General features: G+C 33.0%; 1 protein-coding gene across 4 annotated transcripts in view; it reads right to left on the bottom strand.

Moving 5' to 3' along the window:
- COP1 (COP1 E3 ubiquitin ligase) overlaps positions 1 to 27,980 on the bottom strand; it is a 197,487-nt gene that overhangs the window by 87,756 nt on the left and 81,751 nt on the right. For all 4 annotated transcript variants that reach the window (XM_079106964.1, XM_079106965.1, XM_079106963.1 and 1 more), the window contains 2 exons: positions 21,120 to 21,234; positions 17,201 to 17,336 (listed from right to left, as the gene is read on the bottom strand). In XM_079106964.1, the coding sequence (XP_078963090.1) occupies positions 17,201 to 17,336; positions 21,120 to 21,234 (251 nt within the window). The remainder of the gene's footprint in view (positions 1 to 17,200; positions 17,337 to 21,119; positions 21,235 to 27,980) is intronic.

Below are 27,980 nucleotides of genomic sequence, written 5' to 3'. Positions count from 1 at the left end.
ACATGCCACTAGCAAACTATTAGTTTCTAATATAAAAAAGTTTTAATATTAAACAGCAATTTATTAAAATCAAGTTCAAAGATACTGCAGAAAGAAAATCGACACAAACTATCAAAACAGTTGATATGATGACTTAAAATAAGTGTATGATTTTTTCTGTTGTTACCCTGTTATTCAAGACAGTTCTGTCTTTGTTTATAACCCAGGTTATTATTTAGCTATATTAGTCCACTTTCACATTTCACACTAAAAAATTAACATTTTGATTTGATTTCACTGTTATTATTTTCTTACGTTTTGGATATTTTTAAAAATATGGCTTCTCGTTTTACAGTTTGACATATTTCAGCATTTTTTTCAGAGTATGCTATATTTCAGTATTTTTATTATAAAGTCTCATAACACAAAAATAGTACAAAAGTATAACAGGATTAGATAGGCTGAGACAAAAGTTAAAAAGATTAAGTAAAATGTATCTGCTTATGCAATTAAATTTTAAAAAGAACTATAAGAAGTCTTGCTGTTACATAAAACCCACTTCTGCCCTATGTTATTTCCAGTAATTATTAAAACCATTGATTTATGAAAAATTTACTGCCATGCTAAATTAAATTTCACAGGATTTAATTTCAAAATACACAAATTTCCTCTGAAAAAATAATATTACTTGAAACTTACTTTAAACATGCAAAGTGCTTTTTTCTTTCATACTCTGAAATACTTTAACTGTTTAAAGAAAATGATTTATGTTAACAGTTGAAAAACATAATTCAGTTATAGGAAACTAGTTATATTCTTTGTCAAAAGGGCCATCGATCAACTGATTAAGCAACAAGGCAACAGACCACATAGGACAGCTGATTGATGCAAACTTTAGGTATCATGTGACACAAGCAATGCGAAGAAGCCATCAATATGCCCACACAATGAATTCTGTCAATGTTCTTATAGTCTGTTATACCTTTTTGCAATTATAAAATAGGTATTAACAAATACCTATTATAAAATAGGTAGATTAATGCCCCTGAACACTAGAACTCAATTTATCAAAGGAAAGTATCAAGTAAGAGCAGTTGTTAAAAAATCTCATTTATTACTATCATAGCATGCCACAAGAGTAACAGGTAACTATAATTTCAAAGGAACAGATTATACATTCATAAACTGAATATTTTAATGAAAAGAAATGGGCAGATCATTAAAGAACACAAACAGTAAAGTCAATAAAGAATTGGCATCATTAAACCTTCTCTCAAATTACTCATTAATAAACTCCCATAACATACAGTACTATGTGTCAAGCATTGTTTTCGAGAACAGTACATAAATTAAACATCCTATCTCTACTACATGGATAAAGAACCTAAGGTATATTGATGTTCAGTAATCTGCCCGAGACTGTGTTACATAATTCAAACCACCTAGTTTCAGAGTCTCTGCTCTCAATCATTATGCAAATTGCCATTCTAATGAGAACAAATAGGCTGGTCTTCAAAGAACACACACACAGACAATAACAACAACCAAAGAATAACACCATATGCTATTTTACATATAGTAATAACAACAGCAATTCAACTTGAGCAAGAAGTTAAACATGAGGCGGGGACTAAAGAGTAAGGTAGGCTCACAAGGTTCATAATCAGTAGGAAAGACTGTACATAGTATAATCACATCAGGTAAGTTAACACACAGGAATTCAGAAGTCAATGGTTCTGAAGATCCACCAGAATGAAAGAATGATGCATGAATATTCTCAGTTATCAAATATTTAGAGGGCTTGTTATCTGCCAGACACTGACTGAGCTGATGAAAAACCAACACATAAAAAACAAAACAAATGCAGTGTTTGAGAAATCCACAGATATATGTCAAATAATTTTCATTTACTATGATGTAAAATTCAATCTCCAGCTATCCTGGAAAATCCTTCACAACAGGGCTTGAATGTTTTGCAACTTTTTATTTTAAAAAATATGTAGCCAACAGTACATACAGAAAAAAGGTCTTCCTCCCAGGATTTCCAAATAAGCCTCCAATAATTTTAGTTTGTGTATCCTAATAAGTTTTCCCATGGACAAACATGTATGTGGGAATTTGTATTTTTGAACTAAACACATGAGATGGCATTCTACATTCTGATTTACAAAAGTGTTGTCCCCTTCAACCAATAGTATCTTGTTATAATTTCATATCAGTATATATTAGCAGTACTTCATTCTTTCCTGATGGTTGCATAGAATTTCATCATATGAATATATCATAAATTTAACTAGGACACTAATCATAATTGAGTAAAATAATTAATTTCTAGAGCTTTGTTGTGCAGTAACATCCTCTTGTGTCATTTCTCACAGACTGAAGAACATCCTTAAATATACCCAGAACATAAAGTGCTACATCAAAAATTATGTGCATTTTAACATATGTAAAAGATTAAACCTCTCACCGGCCTCTAGCGCTCTGAACTTTGTCAGTTCCTTCCCTAACTATTCCCTTTGTCTAACTATCTGCAACTGCTCACTCCTAAAACACTGTTTCCCCTGAAGACCTCCTGCAAGCCATGTTCAGACTTCTAGGTGGAGTCAGTGTCTGTCCTCCCTGCTACACAGCACCTTCTAGCCATTTTCCCTCTTCAATGCCCCAGCTCACAATCTCCTGTAACACAAACCACCCAATATTTTTCTCTTTGTTACTCCTTCTATCACCCCGTTCTTGGAAATTTTAACCATCAGTTCACTCTCTGCCTCAAATCTACTCCTGTCACAATTCTTCCTTATTTCAACAATCATAGAGATGATTATTCTATGGTATACTAGCACCTATAATTCCTCTTCTCCAACTATTTTTATCTTTCCTCTCCGCACAACCATGATCACATCCTAATCATATGCATTAACTTTGCCCTCTCCACAATATCTATTTAACCTGACATAGCACTTTCTGAAAACCATATCTATTCTTTCCAGATGATTTTGCTCTTTGATATACTGAAAATACAAAAATATAGAATGATGCTGGCTGTGGACTTAGCATAGATAGCCTTCACAATGCTGAGGTATGTTCCTACTATCCCTGTTTTCTACTTTTTTGAGCATGAAGGGGTGCTGTATTTTATCAAATGCTTTTTCTGCATTTATTGAAATAATTATATGATTCTTAACTTTAAGTTTGCTGATGTGGTGAATTACATTTATTGATTTAGGATTTTGAACCAACCTTGCATCCCTGGGATGAAACCCACTGGATCACAGTGCACTATCTTTTTAATATGTTTTTGTATTCAATTTGCTAGAATTTTGTTAAGAAGTTTTGCATTTATGTTCGTCAGGGATACTGGTCTGAAGTTTTCTTTCCTTGATGTGTCTTTGTCTGGTTTTGGTATCAGGGTGATACTAGCTTCACAGAATGAGTTTGGAAAGGTCCCCTTCTTTTCTATTTCCTGGAATACTTTGAGGAGTATTGGAATTAGTTCTTCTTTGAAGGTCTTGTAGAACACACCTGAGAATCCATCTGGTCCTGGGCTTTTCTTGGTTCATAGGCTTCTGACGGCTTCTTCTGTTTCATTGCCTGAAGTTGATCTGCTTAAATTGTGTATGTCTTCCTGATTCAGTTTAGGTGGAACATATGTCCCTAGAAACCTGTCTATGTCTTTGAGAGTTTCTATTTTGTTGGAGTATAGATTTTCAAACTTCATTTTATTAATTAACCATCCCCTTATTAACTTTAACCAATGCAAATCTTTCAGCCCTATCCCTAAAATGTATCTAGAGTCTAAGCACTCCTCATTGATTACTTAGTCCATTGGGACTTCTGTAACAAAATACCTAAAACTGGGTAACTTATAAATAAGAGAAATTTATTTCTCACAGTTCTGAAGAATGGAAATACAAGATTAAGATTTGTTATCTGGCAAAGGCCTGTTTCCTGAGTCATATGTGGACAAAAAGGGAAAAATGGATGAGGGACCTCTAAGCTTCTTTTGTAAGGACACGTTCCAATTCACTCCCAAAGGCCACCCTCCAAATACCTTCACACTGGAGATAAGGTTTCTACAAATGAATATTGCGGGATGGGGACAACAAAAACATTCACACCAAAGCACTAGCTCAATGCTACTATTCTCAGTGAAATCACCATATTTCTTATCTGTATTATAACAGGCTCTTTACTAGTATGTTTCTTCCATATTTGACTTCTTCAAATCCATAAACTATTCTCAATACAAGTCACATCATCATTCTATAAGTTCAAAATATTTAATGGTTTATTATGTAATCTCCTGAAAAAGGTGTGTGTTATCAGCCCTTCCTGTGTTCAAGCAACCCTCCTCTTGATGTTATGCCTAAGAAATTCAGCACCTGTTCCCATCCAGGCACACAGCACCTGATAAAACCTGAGGATGCAATATTCTTCTCTCGATATGTACATGGCAATAATTCCTCTCTACCATTAGGTCTTAACTCAACATCAGCTTCTTATTAAGGCAATTTACCTAAAGTGCTTCAAGCTGCAACCTTGAGATTGCCTCTATCCTGCGCTTGGTGAATATTTTCTTTTTGCCATTTTACTGTTTACCACAGAATTTTAAACAACTTGTATCCTGAATTTTCTTTTAATAGTTTGCCAGTTTCATTTTTTCTATTTAAATATTCAATTTATCTGGAATTTGTTTCATGAGGAGTGATATAAATGTCAATATTTTCAGATCATTACCTATTTTATTTTCCCCCGTAAAAATAATGTTTCTATGCTATTTACTAAATCTCTACAAGAACATGGGATGACATTCTCTGTGTTCTTACACCACAGAGTTTTAATTACACCATCATCATAATATGTTGTAACATTTTGTAGGAACCAGTTTCCTCTCATTATGCCCCACTCCTGCTTTTTGGTGCTAAAAATGAAACCCAGGGGAGTTTTTGTTTTTGCTTTTGTTTGTTTTGTGACAGGGTCTCACTAAATTGTTGAGTCTGGTCTCAAACTTGTCATCTTCCTGCCTCAGCCTCCAATACCCCACCCAGCTTGCCTTCTCATTATTCCTTGTCTTCTGAATTTTTATTGGTAAACTGTATTTTAAGGTTTGAAAACAACTTATTTGCTTCTAAAACAAAATGTATCCATATTGGCATTTTCATTATAATCTTGTAAGGTTTATACACTGATTTTCATGATGCTTATTTTCATGATGTGTTTCCATCTGGGCATATGTTGTTTCTACTTGTTTAAATTTTGTTTCATTGGTGGTATTTTAAAATTTTCTTCTTTGAAATCTCTCACATTTCCAGTTAGGTTTGTCTTAGATTATTTTCTGTTCGTCAACTTTATTTTTCCAATAGTAATTATTATTAGTCCATATGGATTTTATGGTTCCCTTTTAGGGTCTGTTTAGATCACTTACATTACCTAGAAAAAAAATCTTTCAGTGAAGTTCCCCAAATTACCTACAATAGATCTGAGCACAGTATGTTCTTACTGTTTTTTCTCCCCATGTATCTATAGTCATTTCCCTAGTTCCTTTTTTCTTTTCTTCATGTACTCATGGTTTCTCCTACTTCTACTTAATTGGGTTGACTAGCAAACTGCATCTTATGCTTTAAAAAGACCATGGGTTGATTTAATAATTATTTTACATAATGTACTATTTTTATCTTACTTATTTCTTAACTGGATTCTTCCCGTACTTTCTTCATCATCAGGAAGGGCTGAAAGCTAGGAGTTCATTCTCAGCACTTAGCTGTGTCCGCAGGTTCTAACACACTGAAGTTTCACCACAGTGGCTTCATCTCCATTTTACCTTAGAGCTGCCTGGTAGCTTTTAGATTTACACGTGGCTTTTGTTTGTTTTTGTTTTCTGGTACTAGGGATTGAACCCAAAGGCACTTAACTACTGAGCCACATCCCCATTCCTTTTTTATTTTTGAGACAGGGCCTTGCTAAATTGCTGGGGCTGACCTTGAACTAGGCAATCCTCCTGCCTCAGCCTCTGGAGTTGCTGGGATTATAGGTGTGTTCCACCACACCAGGCACATGGTAGGTTTTTATCATCCCCTAAATTTGTCTTATTCCATTATCTTCCAATCATCTTATTCCACTGTGATCAAAGGATGCAGTGCTCTTTTAATTTTCTAGAATTTGAGGTTTGGTATATGACACAGATTTTGCACATTTTCTGATGTTTCAAAGATAGTTTAAAGAAAAGTTAATTCTTTATCAATGCTTGTATATGTGTTCTGCCCTATTAGTTATTGCTATTTGAAGCTTCTATAGTTTTATTTTTGGTCCACTAGGCCTGTCATGAATCTGATTTAAAGTCTCAAACCATTTATATATGCTTATTTTCTTAGTGCTAACACAGGAATTTTTTTAATGTATAAAGTATTTAAAATACACTCCACCATGAACTGGACCCCAATCATTATAACTGTGTGTTTGTGTGTGTGTGTGTGTGTGTGCATGTGTGTGTGTATGAAATAGCAGACTGAGGCAGAATGGACGACAGAAACTAAGAAACTGAAATTTAATGCTTTCTAACCTGAATTAAATCTTGTTTTCAACATCATAGCTCTTACATTTTGAGAACTCATAAATACAGCACAGACTCGTGTTTTACATTGTGATCTACCATCAAAGTATTTTCCTTTTCCCAGGAGGTTTTGCCTATATACACTTATCAATCACATTTTCTTTTATAGCTATCATTTTGTTGTATATATTGGTTCAAATGAGTTTTCTGGAGAACAAAATAGTTTTAATTAATTTAGTATTTTTTAAAGATGTCAACATGCATGCTAAATTGACATTTTAAAGTTAATCGGACTCAATTCTTTTAGATGTCAATCAATTCTTGTTTAGAGGGGCTATTTTGGTTCTATCTCATTAAAAGAAAACAACATTATTATTTAGAGCAGATTTACATTCACAGCAAAACTGAGTTGAAGGTATAGAAATTTCCTACATATTCTTGCCCCCAAACATGCATAGCTTCCCCATTATTGATATCTCCCAACAGAATGGTATTTTTGATGCACATAGACACAGCATTATCAACTAAATTCCATAATATACATTAGGAGTTAAGGGGAAGCTACTTTTGCTGCTTGCTTTATGTATGGGTTACAATCTCCACTGCTGAACCTTGATCTTCTATCCCTTATTACAAGTTTTAAATTTTCCAATTTTTTGTTTTTAATTGTTTTCTACTTGAAACATTTAAATTATTTTCTTTTCTTGGACTGAACCCTGACTACTTCAATTTAAACATCTTCTTCTCCAATCACTGCTTTCCCTGAAGCACACATCAAAAATTCTCTAAACTCCCTTCATTACTGTTTAACTTAAAATTAAAATGTCTGTATGTACCCTCATTTTTAAATAACTTTCCCAAGTAGAGAATTCTAGCTTGACTATCACTTTTAGAATCTTGATAATGCCATTCTACTGGGTTTTCACTCTTACAGTTGAGAAATGTACTGAAAGCAACTGCATTTTTAATTAAAAGAAGCTTTTATCATCTGATTTCTTTCTTTTGTTGGTCTATAAATGGGAATGAATTATAGTACTTCTGCCTAGTGACTACAAAATTACCTTTTGAATTACTATAGAAATAAATAAAGAATTCAACGAATCTACTAAGTCTTTACTCTGAGCACAGGACAGTTAGTTTTGCTTTTCTTCTTCCCACCTACTGATTATATTGACTATACTTTATAGTTTCAAAGATATTTATATCTCTTACCTTGTGCAAGTGCAAAACCTATAAAGTATCCAAGTACAGAAATGAACTTCACTTTTATGAGACAAACTACCCCTTCATTTCTAATACTGAACATTCCAAAGTTGATTTTAAATAGGCTTAAGTAGCTGATTCATTATATTGTCTACTGCAGGCATAACTGCTATGTAGCTATGAAATGATTCCAAATACCTACATATTGGCTAGGTTAATTATATATATTCTGCTACAGTAAGAACATTAGGTATATTCCTCCATTCTAGAGGAATGTAATGTCTTAATGGACCCCAAGTGTGAGAACATGAAACAACTCTTCCTCCCCTCAGGTATGTGACATTGGATCTTATCAGACCCTATGGTGACTGAGTGACCTCAATACTCTACCTTAAATACATATAAACCTAAAAGTTTAGCAGACATCTCAGGAGCATAGGCCATCACAGATTTCACTGTTTCTTCTAAACTGAGAGTTTAGGCTGCAACAGGCCTTAGAGTTCAAAGTCTCATCTGCCAAAACTAGCCTGGCCCTCTAAATTCTGGGGGCCTTACATGCAGCCATGAATCCTTGCTGTGTTGTTCAGGCCAATTTCTCCTGAGAAAACACTGAAGATGGCACCAAGAAAAAGTTTACACGAATGTCAGTAACAAGACAGGTCCTTATCCATCATTAGTTTCCCTATATACTTGCTTTCTCTTAATTTGCCACCCCTAGGATATCAAAATTCCTTTCCTTTAGTCACTTTTCTTTAAAATTTATGGCACTTTATACAAATGGTATAAAGGTCTCACTTCTAATCATTGTGACAGGTTTTCTCTTCTTTTATGCCCTTCACCTGATATCATGTAAAACATTCAACATTAAATAGCTCTGTATGCCTTTTCTCCTATCAATTTGTTATACAGTTTATTTCATGGGCCAAGCCCAGTCACTAAACCTGTGAGTGCAGAGGAAAAAAAAAATTTGTCCCTTTCCTAGTAAACTGAAGTCCTACTAAACTCATAATATTGTAAAATGGACAGAGACTGCTATTTTATCCTTTTTAGGTCAAAAGTGTAAGAAAGAATAAGAAGATTAAATTTAAGAGCACATTTATTCCAATTTTAAGAGGTTCAAACTCTTTATTCCCTCAAAAATGTGTCTCATTTTCTATCAGCCCAGTGGTTTACTTCTATGTTCAGGTGAGATGGTTCTACAACAGAGTTAAGAAAAGGTTTCCTCTTCAGTATGCAGCTTTGGAGGTCAATCATCAGTATAAAATATCAGTATTTAATACTGATATTTTCCTTCACCAAAATAACTTTATTTTTTTGTTTTTGTTTTCCTGCCCCCTTAGGAAACTAAGATATTTTGTATATGCTACTCAGTAGCAAGGCAAAAAAGTTATGTGACTGATCCCCTCTGTCCTTGAAACGGTTGCCAGTTGGCTCCCCTACCCAGCCTCTATCCAACAGCAGCAGGAATAAAAATCTAGGTACACATGCAATCCATTTATAGCACACTATAAAAACCTTATTAATTGTAAGCTCTATAAAAGTGATGATTTTTAACCCTACTTTCTTACATTCACTATATATAAAGATACAACAGTGATTACATGTTATACTCATGGAATGTACAATAATTAACTCTACTTACACTATGAACTTTGAATGATAATGATGTGTTAATGTCGGTTTATCAGTTTTAAGAAATGTACCACTCTGGTGGGGGATGTGAATAATGGGAAAGGCTATGAATGAGTAGGGGACAGGAAGTATACAGGAAGCCTCTAACTTCCTCTCAATTTTGCTGTGAACATTAAAACTGTTTAAATACCTATGGTCTATTGAAAAAAATAATCATGATCTTTCCATAAAGATTATAAATAATTTCTATTAGAATTTCTTCTTTTCAAAGCTCTTAATCTATAGCAATAGTTCTCAGACCAGTAGCATCAGTATCACATGGGAATTTGTTAGAAATCCCTGTTTTTGTTCCTTACACAGACTAGGTCATCAGAAACTATGGGTGTGGGGTTTAGTGATCTGTATTTTAACAAGCCCTAGCTCTAATTCTGAAGCACTGTTCTAAGTGTATGCTTGTAAATCTGAAGTAATGATACTAGCATTTACTCAGTTATTTACAATGTACCACACAAAATGCTAAAAAATTTCAAGTTCTTATTTTATCTCATTTAAATAAGATTAATTGGGCCTATTTCTAGTTAGGCTAGATAATAAATAAAACCACATTTTTTCATCCAAATGAAACTTTACTCATGAAAACTAATCTTTCTAGCCCTTATTTCAAATTAGTAAAGTTGTACTCCAAAGATTCATAAAGACTTTCTCCTGCAGAGGTAATCTATACAATTGAATATACGTGAATTACATTTCCTTATCTTTCCTCTACATGTTTTCTCCAGAGACTATGCTCAAATAAGTTTATCTCCCTCTTAAACTTGCTAAGCACAAAGACTGCCAGTCTTTAACAATTTCTACTTTCAACCATAAACTTATGCAAAAAATGACATAAGATATGGCTGGAGATATAAAATACATAGCCTCCAGAGAACTCAAGTCAATTCCCAAAGCATTTATCTCCATAAACATTAATTATTTGCTTTGCATCTTGAATTTTAGTTATTCTAATCGAATCAACAGTAGTGGCCATTAGATGTCAGATTACCTAGTGCTACAGCTACAAAGATGAAAAGTGTTCTTTGCTAAAGATGCACATGCCTCTGACCATGATCTCCACACTCTCTTGCTTACTCATTATTTCCACAACTCCTCATTCTTGATCTCCATACAACTATTTCCACCACTTGCTTATTGTTCAGCATTCTCCATATTCATTTCCTTCATCATTCAGTTGAAATTTCAGTCTATAAATATTCTCATCATGTACTCTTTCCTTTATGTCATACAAACTACAACCACTCCTTCTCCCATCACTCTAAGATGACATATGGAAACTGCATGGCTTTTAAAGGATTCTTTAACTTCCAGTCACTCACCAAATCTCCAAAAGCATCTGCCTCTGTGCCCATTCTCTTCTCTTTTCCTCATACTACCTAGCAGAGAAGCTTTCTCACTTTGGGTCTGATCCTATCCACAAGATCATCTCCTTTCTCTGTTGGTTTGCATGGCAATACCCTTTCCTAATAGTCTTCCAAGTCTGCTTTACCAGTTCTTCCTCATTTTCTTGAATTTCAAAGTAAGTGTTCTATGTATCCATAGTGTTAATTCCCCAAATCCACAGACTTCGTCTCTGTGCAACTATCTCTATACATCTCAGTACATGTCAAATATCTAGCTGGAGACCTCTGGTGAATTTCATTGCTGTTTATACTCTTTTAGTATCCCTCTCTATAAATGGCACCCATATTGTTCACCATCCAGTTGTTCAAGACATGAAAATTATCTTCCTGTTTCAAGAACAAAATCCAATGAAAAATAAAGTTTTGTCTACTCTAGTCCCTAGATAGTTCTCAAATGTCTTCTGTCACTGACCTCATCCTAATACAAATCACATTATCATGTGTTACCAGAACAATTTTAATAACCACCTACATACTAGATCTCCCCTTACTTCTACTTTTACTTCTGTCTAAACCATTTTCCATACTATAATCTGTAGATACTTGCATAGTATTTGTAATGTTTTATTCTATATTTTAGCCTAAAGTGTGTGTCTCTTTGCGAGTCTATTTATCACTTATGGCACAAATAGGTACAATTTTAAAAATTAAAACAAAAATATTCTAGCCAAATATAGGTCAACAAATAACTTACATCAGGATTACAGAAAGGCTTTCTAGGTTTAAAAAAAGAAAAGAAAAAGCAAGAGCCTAGTTTTAAAAGATCAAAGAATGACTCTGTGTGACGGCACCCATCTGTAATCTCAGAAACCAAGGTGGCACAGGCAGGAGGATCATAAGGTCAGCCTCACAGTTTAGCAAGACTAGTACCCCAACCCCCCAAAAAAGTTGGAGTGCATGGCAACCACCTCCCAACAAAGCCTACTCCACCTCTGTACAAACTGCTGACTAAAAAGATCTCCTTTATATTTACTTTAAAATGTGGTTTCTAGCCTTTAGTCCTACATTATCTCTTTGATACTGAACACTGACAGTCTCTACCAGTCCACTAAAATCTCAAATGCTAATCTAACTAGTGTTTCCTTTGGGATAATAACTGTAAAATTATTTTAGTTTATGACTTCACTTTGTGCTACTGACAAGCCTTAGTCAAAGGCAAATAAACAGGAAACACAAGAGAAACTGAGATGGAAACAGGAAAAATCTTAGGGTAGAAATTACAGGAAAGGGAGAGCATGTAGTGACTTTCAAGACTACGTGTAGACAGTGTATGTTACATCTGTAACCTATATCTTGTGTTATCATAGAAGCAGGAAAATCATCAACATTTACTGATACCTTGGGCTTTTTTATTTCAATTTGCTAACATTAATTTTATATTTCTATCATGTGTCAAAGACGATTCGTAAACTTCTTTTTGCCTAGGGACTCTTTCTTCAAAGGAATACTTATCAGCAAGGCTATCTGTAAAAGCAGGTTAAAGAAATAATAGAGCCCTGCTTACTCAAGACCCTCTCTAAGCAGGTAAAACAATTTTCATTCACTCAAGCATTCATTCATCAAATATTTATTACTGAGTACCTACCAAGTGACAGACAAGGGACTACAGCAGCAAACAACACAGATAAGAATCCTGCCCTAATAAAGCTTCCAGCCTAAAACAGTTCAGCAAGTAATTGCTTTAAAAGACTGATCCCAGGTAAAATTTTGGAAGAAAATTTCCTCTCTTTTGTACTTCCATTCATTTCATTTCTCCCCAATCCTAGAGAGTCAATAACTTTTAAGACAATGATAGAAATATAGTCTGAGAGAGAGAGAAGAAACACTGACGGTCCTTAAAAGTACATCTCTTCTTTATAAATTCAGTTAATAATTCATCGGAGATCTGTTATGTAAAAATTTTAAATTCAACAGCACTCTACAATAAAAAGCGTATTAAAGTTGGACTGGTGTTGCATGCCTGTAATCTCAGCCATTTATGAGGCTGAGGCAGGAGGATTCCAAGTTCGAGGCCAGCCTTGTCAACTCAGCAAGGCTCTATGCAACTGAGTGAGATCCTATCTCAAAATTAAAAAAAAAAAAATAAAGAGAGCTGGGAATGTGGCTCACTCCTGGACTCAATCTCTGCTATCAAACAAAACAAAACACAAACATATTAAAAGTTACAGTTACCCTAAATCTGATCTGGATGAAGATTCATGATAAAATGATGTTTATCAAAAATAATCTTCTTAAATAGCTACTATAAAATCAAAGTTTGAGTGTTTCAAACTATGGCAAAAAGAGGCCATTTGAACATAACATTAAATTAAAACAACAAAAAAAGTGCATCATGAAGGCCTAGTTAAATAAGTTTAAGATAGAGGTACACAGAACCTGAAAAGAATGAATCACTTTTCTTTGTATGGGTGCCTGAAAAGTAAACTGATTCAGTATCCATGAATACCTCAATATATGAAATTTTTCTTTTCATGAATTTATTAATGCCTGACATAACTCAATTGTAACAATTTGAGTGAACATAAACAAAAATGTTAAAATAATCTGTGGTGGGATGTATAACAATTTTGACCATAACAATCTAGGTATTTAAAAATCAAAGCAGGAATTCAAGAAATGATCATCACTACTAAATACCAAGTAAGTTTAAACTATACCATCATCTCTGTTCACTGCAGAAAGCCTAATGTAAGATAAAATGTAAAATGTGTAGTAAGAGTGGAAAAGTGTCTCCTTTCTATTCACTACTTGATGCCATTAATTTAGGACCATCTGGTAGATAATCAGGAGGATGTATTTCACTATAAGCCACCAATTTCCAGTAAATAAATGCTGCCACCTTGTGGATGCCGGGTATGCCAGGTCTGGGTGCTGACACAAACGAGCAAAAACAAAACACCTCACATGCAGTTTTTGGTTCAGTTTTTTCTTTCAGATTCTCACTGCAGTAAGTGATCAACATGAGATATATTTTGTGCAGTTTTACAGCAAGAATAATTATTTCTTCTATGATGTAATACACCAAATTCAACATTATCTCTTTTTTATCCTTTTCCTGAAAGAATTCATTAAATTTTTCATTTTAAAAGGCATTAAAAGTTTTTAAAATGAATTTATTAACAATACATTTGTGTACAATAAACTAAAACAAAGCCAAAAATCACCAGAGCTATGAAAGTTTCAGAGCCTCTTCACTTGTTTGGTTATGAATCATCTTTTCTTGCTACCTACAAGTTTTCGTGTATCCCAACAGACTTTAAAAATTGGAAATTTTTCATTCAGAAATGTTAATACAATTTAATTGAAAGAAAAATGGGATGCTAGCATGAAAGATGAATTAAAGGTATTTTAAAATATTGCAATCATAACAAAAATATTTTAATGTAACTAATCTCACTTTGAATATGTAATATTCCCAGTCTGAAATCTCAGTAGGTCTCCTAAAGACAGTAAACATCAGATTCAGAGAACACAGTTCTCTGACAAAAATGACATGGCATAGCCAAGGTTTATTAGTAGATATAAAAAAAAGAAAAAGAAGAAAAAAATCCAGGATCACATTAAATCAAACTTAAACGGCTTTCAGAAATGATGAAACAACGATGATGAAAGAGTGATTACTAATGGATGTTGCTTCTGCAATATGATGTTAAGAAGGAAGTTTTGATCTTGTTTTTGTGCTAAATGAAAAAGAAAATAAAATGCAGGATAGATTCATAATAATCACAGAAAGTAGTCTATATAACAAGAGAGATCTACTATGGTACATTTCAGCTTGGCTCTAGTCACAAAATTATAGACAAGTGTATACATATCAGCTCAATGTTATAAATAACTGATAATTAAATTACATTTCTGAGGCCTTTTATCAACATATATATTCTTAACTGTAGTTAAGAATTTAAGCAATAATGTTAACTTGCAGCTCTAAGCTAAACTGTTTCATAATTTTTCTATTTCTTATCATACAGGCATAAAATAAGATTGTGAGCTTTCCTGAATCCAAGCATCATGTCTGGCCTATTCATGGTTAAACAGTTAGCTTAGTAGGAGGTCCATGAATTTTTACTAACAAATTATGTAAGTACAAGAAACCCACAATCTGCTGCATTTTCATATTTTGTTTAATTCAGTACTTAAGAAGAGCTCACATTGCCAAAATAAAGAAAAATGTCTGAGTTGTGTCTTATTTATTACTGATTTAAACATATAGTTAGCATTTGTTTAAAGATTTCCTGCAAATACTCTTTTTAGTTAATGGCTTAGATTTCATGATCAATCTTCATACACATAAATATTTTAGTCCTACAAATTAAAAGCAAAGTTTTAGTAATGAATACGTTAAAATGAGTCAGGGCTGAGGGTGTCGATCAGTGACTGGCCCAGCATCAAAAGAAAAAAAAAAAAAAAAAACAAAAACAAAACAAAACAAAAAAAACCCTAACTCATCAAATTCCTGATCTGTCTCAAAAATATCTCTTTAAGATTAATTCAACCTAGGAAGTTTGATGTGGACTAGCAATTTATTAAAATGTGATTAGCCCTGTGGTTTTACTATGTCCATTATTTAAGAAATGGAGATTATGTATGAAATGATAATAGCATGAGATTTGCTTTAAAAAACTTAAGCAAATAAGATAAAAATGAAATGGACACATGAAACTAGTATAATGAAATCCCCCTCCCCAAGAAAACAAGTTTTATTCAAGGGATATAACAGAGAGAGAGAGAGAGAGAGAGAGAGAGAGAGATGCTCCTCTGGAGACGAGGTGGTCCAGAGTTGGTACCCCAAGTATAATGAAATCTTACTGCTGAATTTGATGATGATATGAGGAATTATTATTCCATTCCCTCTATTTTTATGTACATTAGATATTTGAATTAAAAATTCTGAAAGAATGATCAGTAAGATTATGATGACAATAACAATGGTATAAATCAAAAATAAAGTTAACTGGAAAAGCTCAGTATTTGAAAACTAAAAATACACCTTGGTAATTCATGGGTCAAAAAAATAATAAAAATGGAAATTAAAAGGTATTTTGATACATTAAAAAGTATTTGATACTTCACAATGTCATGCTGTATATGAAAAATACATATGATTTTATCAAATTTTAAAAATGTAGTTAAAGCCAGGCGCAGTGGCATGCACGCCTGTAATTCCAGCAGCTCAACAGGTGGAGACAGGAGGATCACAAGTTCAAAGCCAGCCTTAGCAACTTAGCAAGGTCCTAAGCGAGACCCTGTCTCAAAATAAAAAATAAAAAAGGGCTAGGGAAGTGACTCAGTGGTTAAGTACCCCTGGGTTCAATCCCTGGTACCAAAAACAAATAAATTAATTAATTAAATTAAAACCAGTCAGGTGCTGTGGCCACACCTGTAATCTTAGTTCAAAGCCCGTCTCCCAAAGGAAGTGAGACCCTGATTCAAAATCAAAAATAAAAAGGACTGGGAATGTAGCTCAGTGGTAAACTGCCTCTGGGTTAAATCTCCAGTATTCCTCTCCGTGACCCCCCAAAACGTTTAAAAACAACTAAAAATAAACTTAGGAAATAAGTTCTAGCACAAAATATCTATATTAGAAAATAGACTACCATCTTAATGATCTCAGTTTCTACCTTAAAAAAATTAGCAAATATGAACAAACCCAAAGCAGAAGAAATAATAATCGATAAAAATCCATGAAAACAGAAATATACAATATTAAAACTAAGAGCTGCCTCAATAAAAATGATAAACATTTAAGCCAAACTGCTTGGGAAAATGGTAAAAGTATTAGGGATAAGAGAGGGACCATTATTATAGACTCTAAAGATATTAAAGGAACAACAAGGGAATACTATAAAAACTGTATACCAATAAATTCAACAACCCAAATAACATGAACAAATTTTTTAAAAGATAAAAACTAATAATAATGTTCAAGTGAGAAGAAAAGGAAACCTGGATAGCTCAAATCTCTCAAGGAAGTTCAATCTAGCAATAAAAAATACTCCCTGGAAAGCTTCAATAGAGAATCCTACAAAATATTTAAGGAAGAAATAATACCAATTCTATACAAAATTCCAAAAAAATAAAAAGGAGGGAGCACTTATAAGGACAGCATATTCTATCACTAAAACCAGACACAGATATTAAAAGAAAGGAAACTATGATCCTATGAAATGGATGCTTTTAATCATTTCATCTTAGAGATGATGAAATTTAACACTAAGGAGCTTCATGAACTTGCCTACGACCACAATACCAATAACTGGCAGGTAACTTAACTTCAGAACCCAGGCTTTTAACAATATGCTATGACTGCTTCTCAAATTCAATTAGATTCTAGATATGTTTACAAAAGAAAATGGTAAGGAGTGTGCTTACTACTTACCTAGAGACTATGCTGGAACCATTATAGAGATCACTAGCATATGACAACGTGGCCAAAGGTCGTACTGAATTATATCGAGTAAACTTAGACAAGCATTCCTGAAATTCATCCAACTGGCTTGCAGTTCGACTGTCATCTATACAAAGAAAACAAAATAAAATAGATGAATTGCACTACAAAGTAAGCAAAGAATAATGTACACAGATGAAAAATTATAGTGTAAGTACAAAAAAATTATTTTAACAGATTTTAGAGAAAACCAGTATGTTCAAATTGATTAGATGATCTTTCAACTTTAATAGAAAACATCTTGGTGGTTCTTTAAAAGATACTCTTTCCACATCAATAAGAACTGTGAATTTTCTTTACCTACTCTTTTTAGCAAAAATTTCTTGGGAAAAAAAACAATAAAAGAACTACTACTCAAGAGAAGTAAATCACTTATTAGAAAAAAATCCCTTCTCAATAAAAAGATTAGAAAGAAGATTATACATAAGGACAGAGTATTTGTTTAAAGGAATGTGTTCACAGAAATATATATTTATGCCAAAGTTTGTTTATTTTCAAAACCAAGTTTGTAACATGTTTTAGATCAAAAATAGTTGTCAAATAAAACATTTTTTGTTCACGTAAGACTTTCAGGTGTTTCAAATCCTATTACTGGAAGGAAGTAGAAAACGGTAATGTATAAAGTACTGATTTTCAAAAACAAAAAGTGTTTGACATGGTTCCCATTTATCCCAAATAGATTTTTTCAACCAGAAAAACGTTTCATTTATATCTTTTTGTAGAATATGGAAAATAGCAATTCTATCCAATGGATCACTATACAAATACTTTGAATATAGTCCACTTTAGTAAACTATTTAAAGCTAAAATCATGGTTTAACTTACAAAATCAGCTTAAAGTACCTGATAATACAACTAGTAAAAGCACAGGCCTAGTAAAAGCACAAATTTCACTAGCAAGAACTTTAAAATTCATTGTTTTTTAAAAGTGCTTGAAGCCTGGACTGATTCTCTTTTCCAAAGAAGGGAGGTGGGGCAGGTGGTGTGACTTTTGCTTCCTAGATTGAAATTGGAATGTTTGTTTTATCTTTTCATAGCTTCTTCCTTATTCAATGCTTATCCATACACACACACACACACACACACACACACACACACACACACACACACACACACACAGCTTTTTCAGGGTACATTTCCATGTTTTCCTTTCTTAAATGCCACCTAAATAGGGGCATAATGAAATTAAGACACAAGAATAATTAATTAAAAATAGTTACAGGAATATAAGATACAGAGTAAAGAATTTATTGTCTAGAATATTAGGTTATCTTGAAGAAAATTTATTGGCAAGAAGAAATTTAAAATTATAATAGAGAAAAATAAGTAACAATTACTCAAGGAAAATAAGCTTTTGTCTCTGGTATTTTATAGATTTTAAACACTGAGCAAATCCATCTAACAATTTAGATAAAAAGGGTCCAATTTAATAGAGCTTTTATTCTAAAAGCAGCAAAAGCAATAACCTAATTAGTATGTGATGTTATAATGTTTTTAACATAAAGCTCTGGCTCCACAAAAATTATTCTCAGTAAATTCAGTAAGTTATAAATAAAACATGAGTTACTGAGGAAAACAAAACAAAATCATCAACTGTACTCCAGAGTGGTTAAGATGTAATAGTTATGTGATACTTTTTATATGCAATCCTACTACCAAGGAATTTAATGTAATAAGTAATAGAGTTTCTTTGTTCGTTTAGAGAATTGTTTTAATGTTAATCTATTCTTTCACATTTTGACATCAATTTCAAATCACATAATTACAAGAATTCAAGAATATGTATTCTGTTGAAGAACATATTCCTTTCTAGGGTAAATGGGCTTCTGGCTATCATATAAGCTCATTAATATCAACTCCATCAAAAACTGTGATGACAATGAAACTAGTTATTTCAATATCTGAAAGTATAATAACTAATGTTTATCTAATTATGAAAAGGTAGGATTTTGTTTGCTTCGTTATTTCATGATCAACATCTATCTATATCGGCTGGCATATCTCCTCTCCTGCTAACAGATTAGTTTGTAAAAGTATATGCAATGTCTCTTTCCTTTCTCCTAATGCTTTTTAATTTACATCCTCTTTCAATTACAATTAAAAGTCCAAGACATTAATTTCTTAATATTTATCATTTATTTTCAAAATTTCGAAATAAAAGTTGGGTTGAGGGCAGATTTGAGGATTCTTCTTTGAAAATACACAAGGGACAATCAGTCTCCTATGTATTCCACTATGTAAAACTTAAAATTTTTCTTTGTTAACAAGAGAATTAAAAGGCATTTCATATGATTATGGTAACCAATGTACAAATCTGATTCCTCATGCTTTAAGTACAGTATAGCCCTGACCACACAAAAAATTATCTAATTGTCCTTCTTATTTTAATTACTTATTCTACCCTTCTGTAAAGCTATACCCCAAAATACATAATATCTAGTGAATACCTTTACTACTCCATAGCCTGTGTTCCCAGTGACTTAAAGATTACTGATAATGTTACCTCCCCAAAGTTCTTTTCCTTGTCTTTTAATATTGTAAAATGTCTGTCACTTAGACTATTATATTTCTAAATAACACAAATTAACATTTGAAAGATTTTAACATGAACTCTCTGCCAGTCAGAATGCAGGTCTTAGACCATTTCAATTTAACAGCTTCCTAACACAGCTTATATTTATACACTATTTCAACACAGGACTCAACTCTCAGACAGTAAATGCCAGCTTTCCATCTGGACAAAATGTTTATGATTAAATCTCAAACATGCTAAGCAAACAAATCCTGGCTTCCCCCTAAACTTCCTAGGAAAAATTCTGTGTGAATCTGGCTTTTTATCCCCAATTCGGAGGCAAATTTGTTCAAACAAATTAAGAAGTAATGTGTAGATTATAACGTAAAGCATGTTTACTCATGAGAAAAGCAAGATCCAGTTTTTAACAACCAATAAAATATGGACATTTGTTTTCCATGGTGGTCTTCATTTAACATAGGTATACTACAAATGGTATTAATTACTTGAGCACCCAACAAAGTACTGAGCATTATACTTCGTATACAGTACCTATAACCCTTAAAGTGTTCATAAGTTTGATATTAATGGCCCTATTTCTGTGATGAGCAAAAATGCTGAGAAATACTGAAGAACAGAAAACATGAATTTTATTACTTCTCTAAATAAAAATATCCTAAGCTATTGTGCCTGTGTCTTTCCTTTATGCTATTTCCTTTATTTTGAATATGCTTCCAATTTCCATTTCCTGTTCATACAGCCTATCCCAAATATAATTCCTCCAAAATCTCTGCACAGAGCCGCCTTTACATCTCCTCATTCTCAACATGGCCTGGAATTTACACTCCCAGTTGTATTAGTGGACATTCTACTCTATTCTCGAAATACCCTTTGCACATTTACACGACACACTGTATCACACAGAATCATTATCTACCTGTTGCTTTCCCACATTGTATTACAACACCCCTTCACAATAAGAGCAGTTCTTTTACCTTTTTATTCTTAGCACAGAGGACATATTTGGAAATTAATTAATACTGATTAAAAGGCAACTGAATGGAACTGATTTTTGCTAGTTACATAGTCATGACCCATTTTGTAACTTTACATAGCTTTATAACTTAATGTCAAGATTAAAAATTCCAAACAGACAAAAATTGCCATTGGAAAACAATATTCTCCAAAATCTCTAAGAACTCCAGAGTATTCTGAGAGACTATGTCAAAACATTTTTTGCTTTGCAACTATGACTTCCTATAAATTCTGCATAAAATATCTAGAAACAGATCTGAAACATGTATTTGCTATATTATGAAAGAATTCCTAAGCATGTACCTGAGATACGAGACATCCTTGTAGAAAAATAACATTGCTCTAAGTCTTCAAAATGAGCAGTGAGTCGTTTTCGTCTTGATGCTAATGTGCTGTTATACCAAGGCTGTTTCTTTGTCTAAGGCAATGAGAAAAGAGATCTGTAACTCAGAACACACCATACTCCTCCTTCTACACAGAACACCCAAATGCTTACAAATTTACTTTCAAAAATTCATCAAAATAAAATGATGACAAAAGGTAAAAATCTATATAGTTCTCAGATCACGTTTTCCTAGTTTTCTTTCAAAGTGAAAGCAAGAAGCAAATTAATTGAGAATGATTAAAAGATAAAAGAATTTTAAATGAAGACAATACTTAATGATGCCATTCTGAAATATAAAATTAGGGGACTTTCAATATCCAAAAATTGTTAGAAAATGATTATCAAATAGACAGCTAACTACTTCTTCATTATCCCCATATTACAGCCTTATACCCTTTGAATTATGAAACAGCTTTTGACTTCAGGAAATACATAAATATAATACTGATTATTATGTTAGGAGGCAGTAATAACGTGATAAAGTTTGACAAATGTAAAATTACACTAAGATTTCATCTCACGCCGGTCAGAATGAAAATTATCAAGAAATACAAATAACAATAAATGTTGGTGAGGATGTGGGAGAAGAGTACACGCTCATACAATTCTGGTGGGACTGCAAATTGGTGTAACCACTCTGGAGAGCAGTATGATGATTCCTCAAAAAAATTAGGAATAGAACCACTATTTGACCCAGTTATCCCATTCCTCAGCATATATCCAAAGGAATTAAAATCAACACTCTATAGTGATACAGTCACATTATGTTTATAATAGGTCAATTCACAATAGCTAAGCTATGGAATTAAACTAGGTGCCCTTCAACAGAGGAATGGATAAAGAAATTGTGGCATATACATACAACGGAATACTACTCAGCCATAAAGAAGAATGACTTTGTGACATTTGCCAATAAATGGATGGACCTGGAGACATCATGCTAAGTGAAATAAGCCAAACCCCCAAACCAAAGGCTGAATGTTTTTGCTGATATGTGGAAGCTAACCCACAACAAAGTGGGGAGGGGAAGAAGTTCAGTTAATTAGACAAAGGAGAAAGAAGGGAAGGGAAGGGAAGGGAATAGGAGTAGAATGAATTGGACATAACTTTCTTATGTTCATATATGAATATATGACCAGTGTAAATGCACATCATGTACAACCACAAGAATGGGATCCTAATTAGAATAAGTTATATTCCATGTATGTACAATTATGTCAAGATAGACTCTACTACCATGTATATCTAAAAACAAGTTTGAAAAATGCATCCGAATATCATAATAAAATCAGACACAGACTAAGACAAGCTTGAAATATGTTGGAATATAAGCCATATAAAAACAAAGGAATGGTGGCACATGCCTGTAAATTCAGCTTTTTGGGAGGCTTAGGCAGAAGAATCATAAGTTTGAGACCAGTCAGCCTGAGTAATTGAGCAAGATCTATCTAAAACTTAAAAAAAGAACTTAAAAAAAGGCTGAGGATATCGCTCAGTAGTTTGCCTAGCACATGTGAGGCCCTAAATTCAATCACCAGTTCCACAAAAAACAAACAACAGAAACAAAGGTCCATGATCCTAAACATACATTCCCTGCTGCATGTCTTAAGGCACATCAACAGACACAGGCGTAAGATACATAATAAGATCCTTAGATGACACAAGTTCACCCATAACTTAATACCATCATGTCTAATGTGTAACATAAGAAGTACCAGGGCACTACTTTAAACGCTCCAGTGCAACCTTGCTCTAAATCAATGAAATGGGAAGAATTCTACCTTAAAATATTGCCTGGCTCACAAGAAAGATAAATGTCCACACAGGTAAACAAGAACTGAACTCAAAACAGCTGATGTGTTGATGTAAATGAAATATAACAAAGGTACAGGGTAAGTAGAAAAGAAGGGCAACAGTTATCTGGGGACAAATATCAAAACAAAAAAATTTTTTCAAAGAGTAGAGATGTTTTCAATTTCAGTGAAATTGCCAAGGTGCATTAAAATAGATGGAAATCACAATCTAGAGCTTATACATATATTAATACAATTGTTACATTATAACTATATTCTTATTACAATTGAATATTATAAAATTATATTACATACTACATTTAAGTTTTTAATAAGCATTCCAAATCTGGGATGATGGGACAAAATGAGTTAAAGAAATATTTTAAGAGTCGATGGTTGAGAATTTTCCAGAATAGACAATGAACACAAATTCTGACATAAGAAATTATTCCTGTCAAGCAGGATAATTTTTTAAAATCCACCATTAGACACACTAAGGTAAAACTGTATTTTTGTTCAAGTGCAGAAGTAAAACCTTAAAATAAGATTAACAGTAAAGATAACAGGAACAAGAAGCACAATATTTTTCAACAGCAATGACTAAAGTTATAATGCAAAGTCAGTATTTTCTTCAAAAAGTGAGAGAAAATAGCCCCAACCTAAAACCCAGAATCTAACAAAACTATCTTTTAACAATGTAAACAAAGTATATTTTCATGTGAATGAAAAAACTTATTATTGGGATTATATACTTGAAAACTATAACAACACAAACTGGCAGGACTAAGACCAAAACTAAAAAGAAAACAAGGAAACTAGCAACATAATATGTGGTTCAAAAATTTTTTTATTTTAGTATCTAAGATTTTGGGATTTAAAAATATGATAAAAATTATCCCAAATAATAATTTATGGGTCAGAAGAGAGTGATAAAAGTTTGTGTTCTAGAGCTTACATTATTTAGGAAAATAATTAAGATCCTAAGTATAGAAGTAAGTGTAAATAAATTTCAAGGACATCTACTGAAAGTGAGAAAGAAATTTGGGGATACAGAAAAAGCAAGATACAAGGAGTCTCAATAGAGAAGGATCCATTAATGCCTATGAACCATCGGAAGCAAGCAACCAACTCCTGAGCAATCCACTCCCTCCTTGGACCTTGTTATCCAAAAAAAAAAAAGAAAAAAAGAAAAAAATTAACATGATGTGAAGGCGATGCACAAACACAGGGAAAACTAGTATGAAACTGTAAAACTCTGCCCTGACTCCCCACCACTAGTTTAGCTCCTGTCCCTGTATAAATACTAACATCTCAAAAGAGGGTTGCAGGTTTTTGATCTTGAAATGGGCTACACTCTCCCCCTCCCCTGAATGTATCTCTGTTCTCCTAAATAAATCACTCTGTGCCTCTAACTGACATGTCCTTAAATTCATTTCTTCGTTTGCCAAGAACCCTACTTGTCCTCAGTTGAGGTCCACCTCACCTGGGGCTCCTTACACCACCTCCAGTGAAAAAAGAATAGTAATAGAATAGGTAACATTTAAACCAGTAGTGGGGCTGTAAGAGGGAGGATAAAGATAAAACAAAAACAAAAAAACAGAAACATGAGAAAACGGCGAGAATAAAGAGTTAAAAAAGAGTGAAACTATGTCAGTAGTTATAAAAATGTAAATGAGAATACTCATTGATTAAAATAGTAATAGAATAGATTTCCAAAAAAAACTGTGCTGTCAAAGAAAGATCCAAAATACAAAAAAACTAAAAAATTGGAAATAACAAAAGTGAAAAGTAATACAATTAGAGAATACTAACTAGGCAAAAAACTTAAGATGAAAAACCTTACTAAGGTTAGAAACAACTACAGCATAGCAGAAACAATAATTCAACAACAATGGTATACCTGTCTATTCATAATACAGCTTCAAAAACAATAAAGCAGAAAATCCTAGAGACACTACCAAACCCACCAACCGAGCAGGAGATGTACTTGACCAAATCAACAGAGAGCTGACAGCAGTGATAAAGTTGAGCAATAATGTCAGGTCTTGTATCCAACTTCCTATTTAACCTAAACTGACCCTGTCTCCCACAATAGATAGTGAAGTATATTTTCCTTCATTACCATGACTAATGGCAATGAGTTTGGTGGTCAGCAAGAGGGACTCAGGGCAGCTACTCCTACGTGCCAGTACATTGTGTAGTATGTAAAGAACTGCACGTGGGAAAACTGATCAGTTATGAGAACAGCCCGAGAAAATAATGATCTTTGTTCTGGAGATATGTGAAGCTGCAAAGTACCTCCTGACCAGGCAATTAGGATCATCTGACTTCAATCACCTCTTACTTGGACTACCCCTATATTAGCCTCCCACCAATGTGGACATGGACAAGAATCCTCCATTTTCTCAGTCAGCAGTTTTTCAAATAAAGTTGTCTTCTGCGCCTCAGCACTCTCAAGATTTGCTGTGCTATGAGCATCCAGACCTGGGTCAGTAACCGTGACACTAACGTATATGTTCAGTCAAATATAGAAGACTGATTTAATGAATACACAAAAAACACTGCACCCGATGAAAAGAACATTTATTCCTCTTAAGCATACATGAAATATTTTACAGAAACTGACCTTGTACTGCTACTGGATAATGTTTGTGATCTTGAGACAAGGCAGAATTTCTTGAAACACAGAAAGCACTGACAATAAAAATTATATATTCTAAGACAAAGATATTAAGAAATTCTGTTTCTCAAAATTCATTAAAAAGGTGAGACAAGAAACAAAGTCTAAGAAGAAACCTGCAGCACACAGGAACAAATGATTGGGATTGATTAGGGAAAAATTCTGAGATTCCTAGATTTAAATACACGGGCAAGAGGATAGAAGGAAAAGGAGATGGAACAAGTTAATCAATTAACAGGTTTTAGGCTGAAAGGAATAACCCTTTCATATTCCTGAAGCACAATAAAACTTTTCACTCAATTTTATACCAACCCCCTAGGTACCAACAATCCAGAACCAACAATTATTTCTTATGAGCTGCCCTCCAATCCCAAAGTTCTCCAGGTTTCTTCACATGACCCCACACCCTCTTCTCTATAGCCAATGGGGAAAAAAAAGAAAACAAACAAACAACAACAACAACGATGTTTTCCTTCCCAAAATTTTCATTGTGGAAAAGTTCTCTTAGCTCTGGTCCTAATAAGATACCTGTCCCCCGACCTGGTCTTTTTCTGATTGCTACAATCTATATCAGCTCAACATACCCTGGTATTTCAAAGATCCTCCACCCTTAAGAGTTTTGGTTTACATTGTTTTTAGATATGAGAAGATGTCATTTCATACAAGATAAAACATGAATGGTCAATAAAAGTAAAAAAAGGTGGTCTTACAATAATAAGAAAAACATGAATTTAAACCACAATAATGTTCCATTTATTATCATTAAAGTGAAAAACACTTAAAAATTCAACAGTATTAATCAATGGTAAGAATGTGGAGAAACTGAAACTCATATGCCCAAGTGATGGGAGTTTCATATTGATAAAACACTTTGAAAAATAATTTGATTTTAACCCAAAATACAATTTTTATGCCCGATGACCCTCATTTCCTCTCCTAGTTACAAAGTCTAGAGAAACTCTGCACCTGTTTATTAGATGATGCATACAATGATATCTTTAGTAGCAAAAACACTAGAAACAAATCAGTGTACCTGGATTTGGTAATTGATAAACTGTAGCATATTAACACAATGGAAAGTTATATAGCAGTGAATCAACTATAGCTACAGACATCAGGAATGAATTTCTGAAAGTGACTTACTAAAATATAATTTTCAGAAATTCAAATATAGCCAAACCAAATAAAATAGTGTGTGTTTATGTGTGTATGCGTGTCTGCACATGCAGTGACTTTTAAAAACTCAACATGCACACAAATATCAGAAAAAAGGTCACCTCTGGAGAGACAATGAAGTAATGGAATTTGTACAGGGTAATGGAATTTGTTAGGAGAACATGGGTGACTTGCACAGTTTAATATTCTAGTAATTAATATAACTGACTTCAAAAAATTTTGTTTTATTATAGCTACACTTCTAACTTCAAAATTCATGAATACATTCTTCTATATATATCAACTTTTTTTTACAAATTCTAGAAGGAAGAATTAGAGACTTTAAAAAAGTGATTAGTTCGATGGAAAAACAGAAGACACTATAGTTTCAAAGATGAGAATAATAAGAACAAACATCAGAAATACAACATATAAAATCAACAAGAATTAGTCATCTACATTGTTTTATCTGACTTCCAGTTTTTATAGCAAATTTATCTTCACAATTATTTTGTCAATATTTATACTTAGTTTTTCTTGGATTTATTAAAAATATCTAGTGCAATTCCTTTCTAATCCATTCATAATTAGGTTGCTTCGTAATTGTTGATAAATAGTCAACATTAGGCTAATTATCACGCACCACACACAAAAAAATACACAACATTAATATAAAACAACACAAATGTGCTAACTACTCAGAGATAAATGTTTTGAGAATACAAATTGGTTGTAGATAATTCAGAAGGCCAATTATCAGACAGAACATAATCTCAGGATACATGTAAATATAAAGAAAATGTTCATCAACTGTGTTCAACTATCTAGATTGACTCAAAAGAAAAACAACTATACTTACCAAACTCAAAGATAATTAAAGTTCACTACAGCAAAAAAGGAATATAAAAATATCTTATTTGGTCACTGGAGGAAGTAAAAGAATTCTCAAATAAATGCTAGAAAGTGAACAAGCATAGTATGAGACAAAAAAGCAAATTAAACAAATATACAAAAATATCATTCAGTGTTCCCTATAAATCATGGAAAATAAATATTTTAAAAAATGCTGAATGCAATAAAACTACAAATAGAAAAGAGACATTCAAAACTGAAAATTCTACTTCAAATACTTAATTTCAAATAGTGGCCAA

Source organism: Sciurus vulgaris (genome assembly GCF_902686455.1).
Source record: "Sciurus vulgaris genome assembly, chromosome: 12".
Classification (NCBI taxonomy): Eukaryota; Metazoa; Chordata; class Mammalia; order Rodentia; family Sciuridae; genus Sciurus; species Sciurus vulgaris.
This window is presented reverse-complemented; position numbering and strand designations above follow the sequence as displayed.